This window comes from Mycetomoellerius zeteki, unplaced genomic scaffold, assembly GCF_001594055.1.
Source record: "Mycetomoellerius zeteki isolate Tzet28-1 unplaced genomic scaffold, Tzet1.0 scaffold70, whole genome shotgun sequence".
In the NCBI taxonomy this organism is placed as follows: domain Eukaryota; kingdom Metazoa; phylum Arthropoda; class Insecta; order Hymenoptera; family Formicidae; genus Mycetomoellerius; species Mycetomoellerius zeteki.
In genome coordinates, this window is record NW_017257720.1 from 3,347,059 (window position 1) to 3,356,087 (window position 9,029).

The following is a 9,029-nucleotide window of genomic DNA, read 5'->3' on the forward strand; positions in this document are numbered from 1 at the left end:
GCTGAGATAGGACCATTCTTCTAGATCTAAAAGTATGATCCAATTAGCGCGAAGGAAACTTACAACAGTTGCAAAACAAACGTTCTGCTGAACGCAGCTTATGTCTTAGGCCTGAATCAGACTACGCATTGAAGATTGAGGTTGAAGATTGAAGATTGAAATTTGACCAATAAGGACAAAGAAATTTTAGCTCCTTTCGTTTCGATTGGTCAAATTTGAATTTTTCAATCTTCAATCTCAATCTTTAATGTCTAGTCTGATTCTGGCCTTAAGACACTGATGCGGCGCTCTGATTGGGTACACAATTGCGAATGTAGCACGTTTTACCGACCAAATATCGATTTATCATTTGCAGCCTTGAAAAGTGGACGTATATACCCTCAGGCCAGAATCAGACTACGCATTGAAGATTGAGATTGAAGATTGAAAGATTGGGCGAGTTCAAGACGGCAAAGCGGCTAGGCGTGCTTACCGAGCGATTGAATATGATTGGTTGGATCTATAAGTAACAACCAATTATGTTCATTTGCTTGGCGAGCAGGTTAGCCGCTTTGTCAACTTGAACGCGTCCATTGAAATTTAACCAATAAAAACAATAGGAACTAAAATTTCTTTGCCCTCATTGGTCAAATTTCAATCTTCAATCTTCGATCTCAATCTTCAATGCGTAGTCTGATTCCGGCCTCAGAAAAGTGGATATTGCTATGTAGTTTACATCCACTTTGTCAGGGGGCAGTAGTGCGTGGCAACATTTCGCGGTTACAGATTTTGGGCCGTCATGTTCTCTCTGCTAATACTACTTCGTTTTTTCATGCTTATGATCTTGCGAATTTTGCCCAGATTTTATTGATTCTTGTCCATTCTTGCCGATTTTACTAATCTTGAGGCATACAGGTTAAACAAGATTGAATAAACCACGAATATATATAAATCAAGGATTTTCGAATATTTCATTCGGTGGTGAGTATTCGGAAATTATCTGAATCACATGCTAATTGCTCAAAATGAAAGTCAACAATTACAATTTGCATATATATTATGAATCTCGAAAATTCTAGTTCTTGCTCTTATTTTCCTCTGTTCTAAACAGCTGTTTTTGCACTAAAACCCCCACTCCCCGCTCCCTGAGCTATTCTATTTATGTAACAGAGTGAAATAATTACATATTTTTGCTAATTTTAGAATGGAAAACGTTTAGAATAAAGAATATTCAAGGAGCAGACTTCCAAAAATGCATTTTTTATCCAAAATTTCGTTTTTTTTTTAGTTAGAGATGGCATAGATTTTTTTTTAGTTAGAGATGTTCAGTATTGAAAGACTCATATTGTAAGCTACTCTACGATGTTCTGAAAGCACCATCAATTTATGTGCTGAAAAAAGTCTAGACATTCGAAGTGTATTATGTCCTTTAACTTGAAACAAATAAAATGCATTTGTTTCACATTATTAGAAATAGTTTAGCAATTTTGTTTAACATTTAATATCTTACTGATTTGATCAAATTGTTATTTTCTGTAAGGCACATAGTTTCCTTGTGGCTTTATTTCTCGTTTTCTGAAAATTATAAGTTTTGGATAAAATGCATTTTGAAAGTCTGCTTCTCATTTAGAATGAATAAACTTTAGAATAAAAGATTTTTAGAATACATATAGAGAAAATCAATTATAATGGACCTCCCATAAACACCAAATCAAGTTGATTAACTCTATGAAATAAGGGAATAGAAAAAAAAATTAATAAAATTACAAATCATTAATCATATGTTAAAATTAAAAAATTTACTAAAAGTAGAGTTGATTAACTTGACTTCTAAGAGGCCCAAATATTTGATTTGATTGGATCAAATGCTGTACATAATTGTATTTGATTTATGCATATAAATTATATAAAATTCTAATATAAATAGCTATTATATAAGAATAAATCAAATTATTGTGTAAAAGAGCATAAACGCCAACGCTAGATTTTATTGGGAATTAAAACATTTTATGTCACATTGCGAAATACAATAATAAATACTCGTTTATTATTGTATTTCGCAATGTGACATAAAATGTCAGGATGTTTCAAAATTTGCGCCCGCGAAGTACAAGATATACTCTATGCTAAAACAAACAACTTTTTCCTTGAACAAGATTGCGATAATAATTTTCCGCAATAATTTTTGCACTTATTTGTTAACTTCGACCTGCTCTCCTGCAAAAACTACTTATTGGACGCAATTTTGTAAAAGGAAAAAGTTTTAGCATAAAGTATTACGTCCTGTACTTCGTGGACGCGAATTTTGAAACACCCTATAATATATATTTTATATCACATTGTGAAATACAACAATAAATAAATGTTTATAATGTTTTAATTTGCAATAAAATCTCGCGTTGGTGTTTATGCTCTTTTATACTATAATTTGTATTTGTTCAATATGAAATTTAGATACGTGATATTCAAACAAAATAAAATTCATTAATCTCTGTAAGTACAACAATGTTTTCTCAAGCCTAAGTGTGTTGACCGTCGTTTACGGAATGGACAGTCAGGTATGTGGAGACGGCAGGTTGATAGACGTGATCGACGAGGGTTGGCGCAAAGAACGTCTGCCCATTGATGACATCTCGACGCCAGTAGCTGAGCTGCCTGATCCTGAAAGCGACAACGGCGATTCTCATATGACATTGAAGGAGTTGGAGCAGAAGTGGAATAATTTGGCATTAAGCTCTCTCAGCGACAATCATCTGCATTCTCCAACACCACTGCACAACTAGATATAGCTTTCAGTTTCCCCAATTGCCAGAAAACATATATAAAGTCGATTATAATTTTGATTTGTTGCTACATCACAATGGAATTTCCAGAGACTGGTAAACACTGCTCAGTGAAAAACTGCAAATTGTTGGACTTCTTGCCATTTGTGTGCGAGCGTTGTCAAGTCACTTTCTGTAAAGAGCATTTTAATATGGAATCGCATGAGTGTTTGAAAACAGAGAACTCAAAATCTGTTGTAGAACAATCGACAAGCTTTCTATGCTCTAAAAAGTCTTGCAAAGATGCATCATCCGTCGAGATGCCTTGTATCAAGTGTAAACAGCATTTTTGCGTAACACACAGACATCACAGATGTTTAGAGTTGAGTGAAACAGAGAAGAGACAGAAACTGAAGAAGTGGCAGAAACCAAAGAAACAGTTTGCGGAAGCAAAAGCTATAGTAGATCAACAAATTGCGGAAAGTTTGAAGAAATCAAAAAATGTAGCATTGGCAAATAAAGTATGTTACTTTTATAAATTAAAAATACTTCTATATAATAGAAGTATTAATTCAAGTAAATTCTTCTTCCTCTAATAAATCCAATCTTCCTCTGCTTACAGGTTCAACTCATGCGTGTGAAAAGTTCTGCGATTGGTCCTAAAAATATATCAACGAGCGAGAGAAGTTACTTTCTTGTACATTTGCCATTGACAGTAAAAAATAAACATATAGGCACTTCGAAAGGGGCCTTTGTCAATACGACCTGGACAATTGGCAAGTGTATAGATTCAATAGCGGACACACTTAAAGTTCCCAACAATAATAACACAACTACCACGAATAAGTTAAAACTCTTCCGTCATTCTACTGGAGATCTAATATGTAACAAGATGGATACACCTTTAACGCAATTATTTGAAGATTTGGCTATTTTTGATGGAGAGCGAGTTATTTTGGAATATTCTGATAATGTACCTGATAATATAATAGATCCATCTTTATATAAATAAGTATTATATGTATATTACTTTTGTTGTAATGAAATTTGAAATTGAATTTGAAAATAACAGGTAATAGTCCACTAACTGCATAACTATCGAAACAGTGTACTTTATGCTACTTACGATGTATAAGATTTTATATAATTTTGTCATACAATTTGATTTATCGATAATGATTAAAAAACACAGCTCTTAGAATAATACTTGTTTATTACAAACTAGAAGGTTTTATATCAGTTTTACATTTATTCTTGACAAAGAGACACTTAAATGCATTAAATAAACCATTTATACCAGATTATTGTCAGATTTGTTTAAAATAAAAGAGTAACGATATTCTGACTTTGGCACTGGACGTTTCTTGTTTCATACACATGAGTTATGCTAATGCAGCGACAGAGAAGTATAAATTAGTTATATATTCAAATAAATGTGCGCTCATTCAGTTTCATAATACAAATATGGCATCGCATACACTACAAGTGAATGAGAATTACCATTAATAATTATCAGTATCGTAAGTTCAACAGTGCACATACATCCACTTATTTATAGGATAACAATGTTTGTAAATATTAATTACAAAAGAAAAAGAAGTAAAAATTGCTTATATATGTATTATCTTAATAATGAAATGCATTTGACGCTTAATAATATAGAAAAAGAAATACACAATTCGATAATTTGATTTATACCTAGCTAGTAGAGCAAATTAATTTCTCAAGATTAATTTACAAGGATGATATTCATATCTAATCTCAAATTCATTATGTTCTAACTTACATATTTTAATGGAAGTAACATATGTGTGAAAATGTGTATACGACTATCGATGTTATCTGAACTGCTCGATTTTACCAATGTAGTTTAATCCCGGTTTAACTAATTCATCTTTTTTTAGTTTTACATATTAAAAAAGGTAAAGTAAATTAAACCAAGATTAAAATTAATCTACATTAGTAGAAATGACAGACATCCCGAAATACAATAGGCAAATAAAAAAAAATCAATAATTTTCTTCAGATTCGACTGTGATTGGTCAATATCTTACGGCTTAAAGCTTACTATACCTATTGTGCTTCAGGATTTATGAAATAAGCTCCTATGTCACTTGTTAGGCCCATATTTCCATTTTCTGCTTAACTTATAGTTAGACTTAACTATATCCACTGGGCTTTATCTATAATGATGATGTCATGGATGAATCCCCTCGAGTAAAACATCAGATTAAGTCTAACCACACCAGATAATGAAAAATTGGACCTTAATATTAGTACATCAATATTACCATTAAAACAACTTTGTATCAATGTGCTGAAAATGATGGAATTATACACTGTAACGAACTATCTCATGTTAGAAAGAAAAGATGATATCAGATCTGAATATCTTAATTTAAGCAAATTGCCTCTGTATATTGCACAAAGTACATTGAAATTGTAATAAAAAGAAAAAAATGCAAATTAAAAAATTGGCTCGTGGAAGAAACAATGTTCGAGAAACGAACATTATCATGAAATACAGCGATTTTTCTATAACATTATTATGTAACATAATACAATATAATGTAACGCATCGTAATATGAAATGTCTATTACAGAATTTATCATGGAATTAAATATTTCTCTCACTTTTGTCTTTAACTCATTTTCGAGTTACCAGTCGCATATAGACGAATGCATTAATCGTGTCCCGTGCAACATTCACAAGAACATGATCGCACGATACATAACTTGCCGATGCATGCGCGAAATATATGAGTCATTAACTACATAAGATAAGCAAGAAGGTATGTTTTCCTGAGTATTAAAAAAAAGAGCTTTTACCACTGTAAACGCACAGGACACTATTTCTGCACCCGCATGTATATATAATCTTTATGCAAGATTTTTATCGATGCCTCTCATCACAAGCGCATCCTTTAGTGTACGAAGAAGGCTTGTCGATTGCCGATGACGTATTATCCTTTACTCACGTACATGTGAAAGAAATTCTTGAAATAAAGGACGAGTTTGATGAGGGACAAAATGCACAGTATGTATAAAGAGATCGCGAAAAGGACGAGCAATGCCATTCGCGCGTTTATATTTGTCTCTGTATCCTGCGAACCGCGCGATCGCCCGCCGCTGGCCACCTGCCTGTTGGCTGCAGAATGTATCTGGTAACGGATGACCTTCCAACGTTTTCGCAAGGTAGATCACAAAGAGCTGGCTGAGCGCAATGCCTAGAGCAATGCCAGCTATAGTGTAGAGATTACGTTCCGCCCAGCTACGTACGATTTCGATACATCCACTGGTCCACACCTTTTTACTCGCTTCTGACACTGGTAACATCTGGACTTTGTAGCCGCACATTATATTTACAAGTCCGCTCTGAAAATTGAAATTATCTCATTTGTAAAATTCACATCAAGTTCTTTACAATGTTTTAAGATGATTATTAGTATTATTATTAATTGACGCTCAATTTAATTGTAATATTATTTCAACTTCAGTTTATACAATTGCGTTTCGAATAGACAATAGTAACCGGCGTACAGTTTAAATAACGGAAAGATGTATTTAAAACTTAGATATCAATATTAGGCATCAAGATTTAGTCTTGATCCTTCTCTTGATTTATCTCATTTGTATATCGGCAGTGAATTGAAAATGTCTTTCCAAACATAAAATATCTTTCAGTTACCATTGACTTTCTATGTATAAATGCAACAAATAATATACGTACAGATATATCAGTAGCGTTTATGCAACAAGAGAACGGTACACCGCAACGTTCTACGCTAGGGCTGGTGCAATTAAAATATTCATTCTTCCCCCAATCTAAATATCCTTCTTGACTCAAACCACAACACTTGAACTGCAATATAAAATTTTATGAATATTTCACTCGCGTGTACGAAATTGGATAACTTATACAAATGTAAGACATGTATTTTTATCATTATTAATAATTTTATTCATAATCTTTACTTCTTGTTGGCCAAAATCTATGAAATTTTGCAGATCTGGATCTTCTCTGTACGTCTGAATTATTTTGTCTGTGAACGACTCTTCCAAAAGAGACTGCAATGTGTGAGGGAATACAAAACCAACAATCGCCACACCCATCTCCAAAAGGAAGAACACCAAAAGACATAGCGAATACTAAAAAAATAATTCGGTCAGTAAATTCACATGTTTTGCACCGCTTGTAGAAAATATTTTGTACACAAAAAAACTAACAAATTTAAGAAGGCATGTATTTTCACGAAGGGCTCCTACGCATCCTGCAAAACTAACGACAAAGACTACTCCGCCAGCTATCAGCATCACCAGAGAAATGTTCAAGACCACATCATAGACATTCTCTACCCGGACAGATCCAGTTGCCTGCCATTTATCCACAAATGCGTAGAGACCTACGCCGATTAGCAGTCCACCAAACAGCTAAGCATAAAGAAAATTATTTTTGTCTCTTATCATCATATTTGACCACAACATTTCTCTATTATCTTTAACTTTTATTCTACTTCCTCTGATGTCAGTAAATTCAAAACCAACACAAACATGTCTTTCCCAGTTTTCCTTTTAGAACACAGTCGACAAAAACATCATTCTATCATTCTTGACATTCATGAATAAAGCCTAATCTATAGTTTCCTTTTTGTACTTTCTGTTCTTCGTTTTTTATTGCTTTTTACCTCTTACCTTTTTATCTCATATCCTGTTTCTTCGTTTTCTGCCTGAGACAAACTCTAATCTACAATGTACACTTTGCTTCCTGTTTCTTTCCTTTTACTTTTTGCCTTTTTCCTTCTTTGGGACTGTTCCATTGAAACAATTGTATTCCTTATCATGTGTTTCTTATCTCTTTTGAAGTTTGTCATTTTATCTCGAAAGAAGATGAAGAAATAAAATAAAAGGCAAAAGTAATATAAAGTAATAAAAAAAATAGGAAGCGAAGAAAACGTTGTAGAAACAGGCTTAAAAGTTAAGGACAAACTTCGGAAGAGATAAAGTACACATTACAAGAAACGCGATTATCGATAAAACGGTCGCAAAGAGAAAAAAAGTCAAGAAACAGAAAGTAAAAACACATAATAAATTAGGCTTAAAGAAAGACAGAATGACTTGTGTCAACTGTACCTCTTAAAAAAAAGGAAAGTAGTCTATATATATCTTGTCTTGGAACAAATTGCGAATTTCATTTGCGTGAATGCAGCATAGAAAGAACAGCAAAACAAATCGCTCACCCAAAAGACGAAATTCAGCATAAAGATCATGTACTTCACGCACGAACTGACGTATGTGAAATTGTTGCTACGTCTGCGATGATTCATCATTGTGTGGCGGCGAGTATTTGACGAATCTCACAAAACGATTGGTGTCCCCGAGAAGAATTCTCGGCACGGCGTAATTTGAACGTTCGTTTCAGTCGTTATCTCAACTCACGGCGATGAGAGACAACTTGTATCGACACATACTTCAACAGTCTCTACCCTTTCCGCCATTACGATGTTTCTCGTGGTTTCCCCAGGTTTCCTAAACTCGCGACGTTTCTGCGTTTCTGCGTTCCATCGCGCAAGTTCGAAATCAGCTGTCCGTTCCACGTTCCGCGACGACATAGGTCTGTTCGCGTTGTTCGTATTTTTGCACTCAGTGGGTGCGATCCACTACGTTGCAAATTGCTTTGAAGCATTCTTTGATTGGTCAATTCGTAAAATTCTTTCTTTTGATTGGTCAACGAAATATTTGCAGCTTTTTTTTCTCTGAGTACGTTCCGAGTTGCGCATGAAACGCATAAACTACATCTTAAGTCTGTTCGCGTTGCTTGTACTTTTTGCACTCAGCATCTTCACTTTCTTTCATTCCAACACATCCAAATATATAGGCCTGTTTTTTTTTTTTTGGCTAAACTTTTGCACCAGTTCATCTTCCTTCCTTTTCTCTCCAGGAGGAAAGAAGAGGAAGAAAGATGAACTAGTGCAAAAGTTCAGCTCTCTGATTGATTCAAGCACTAACTTAAGGATAAAACCGGAATCAAACTATGCATTGAAGATTGAGATTGAAGATTGAAAAATTGAAATTTGACCAATCAAAACAATAGAAGCTAAAATCCCTTTGTCCTCATTAGTCAAATTTCAAACTTCACTCTTCAATTTCAATCTTCAATGCGTAGTCTGATTCCAGCCTCAGGGTGCCATTACATGAGCGCGGAAACACGGAAACGTGGAAACGCGCAACCAATCAGTAATCGGTAAAACGCGAAACCATAACAGCGGATCGCTTCTGATTGGTTACGCA

The 9,029-nt window shown here is 34.1% G+C and overlaps 3 protein-coding genes across 3 annotated transcripts; 2 read left to right on the forward strand and 1 right to left on the reverse strand.

Moving 5' to 3' along the window:
* Positions 1–794: 794 nt before the first annotated feature.
* Positions 795–2,851, forward strand: LOC108729123 (anaphase-promoting complex subunit 13). The gene is made up of 2 exons (XM_018458085.1): positions 795–960; positions 2,498–2,851. Exon 2 carries the CDS (start codon positions 2,526–2,528, stop codon positions 2,760–2,762), a length of 237 nt encoding a protein of 78 aa, XP_018313587.1. The 5' UTR covers positions 795–960; positions 2,498–2,525; the 3' UTR covers positions 2,763–2,851.
* LOC108729122 (AN1-type zinc finger protein 1) lies at positions 2,754–3,753 on the forward strand. The gene is made up of 2 exons (XM_018458084.1): positions 2,754–3,262; positions 3,364–3,753. Exons 1-2 carry the CDS (start codon positions 2,840–2,842, stop codon positions 3,751–3,753), a joined length of 813 nt encoding a protein of 270 aa, XP_018313586.1. The 5' UTR covers positions 2,754–2,839.
* A 692-nt stretch (positions 3,754–4,445) lies between these two features.
* Positions 4,446–8,266, reverse strand: LOC108729120 (tetraspanin-33). Its single transcript, XM_018458082.1, is given in 6 exon segments — positions 4,446–5,915; positions 5,918–6,116; positions 6,472–6,603; positions 6,717–6,890; positions 6,969–7,172; positions 7,979–8,266. Coding segments are annotated over 6 exon segments (888 nt in total). The 5' UTR covers positions 8,069–8,266; the 3' UTR covers positions 4,446–5,826.
* Between the last annotated feature and the right edge of the window lie 763 nt (positions 8,267–9,029).

Excerpts from the sequence above, each read along its gene's own strand:
- LOC108729122 (XM_018458084.1), top strand. The coding sequence starts at position 2,840 with ATGGAATTTCCAGAGACTGGTAAACACTGCTCAGTGAAAAACTGCAAA. Across the intron at positions 3,263-3,363 it reads ATGTAGCATTGGCAAATAAA|GTTCAACTCATGCGTGTGAA; the intron begins GTATGTTACTTT and ends CTCTGCTTACAG.
- LOC108729123 (XM_018458085.1), top strand. The coding sequence starts at position 2,526 with ATGGACAGTCAGGTATGTGGAGACGGCAGGTTGATAGACGTGATCGAC.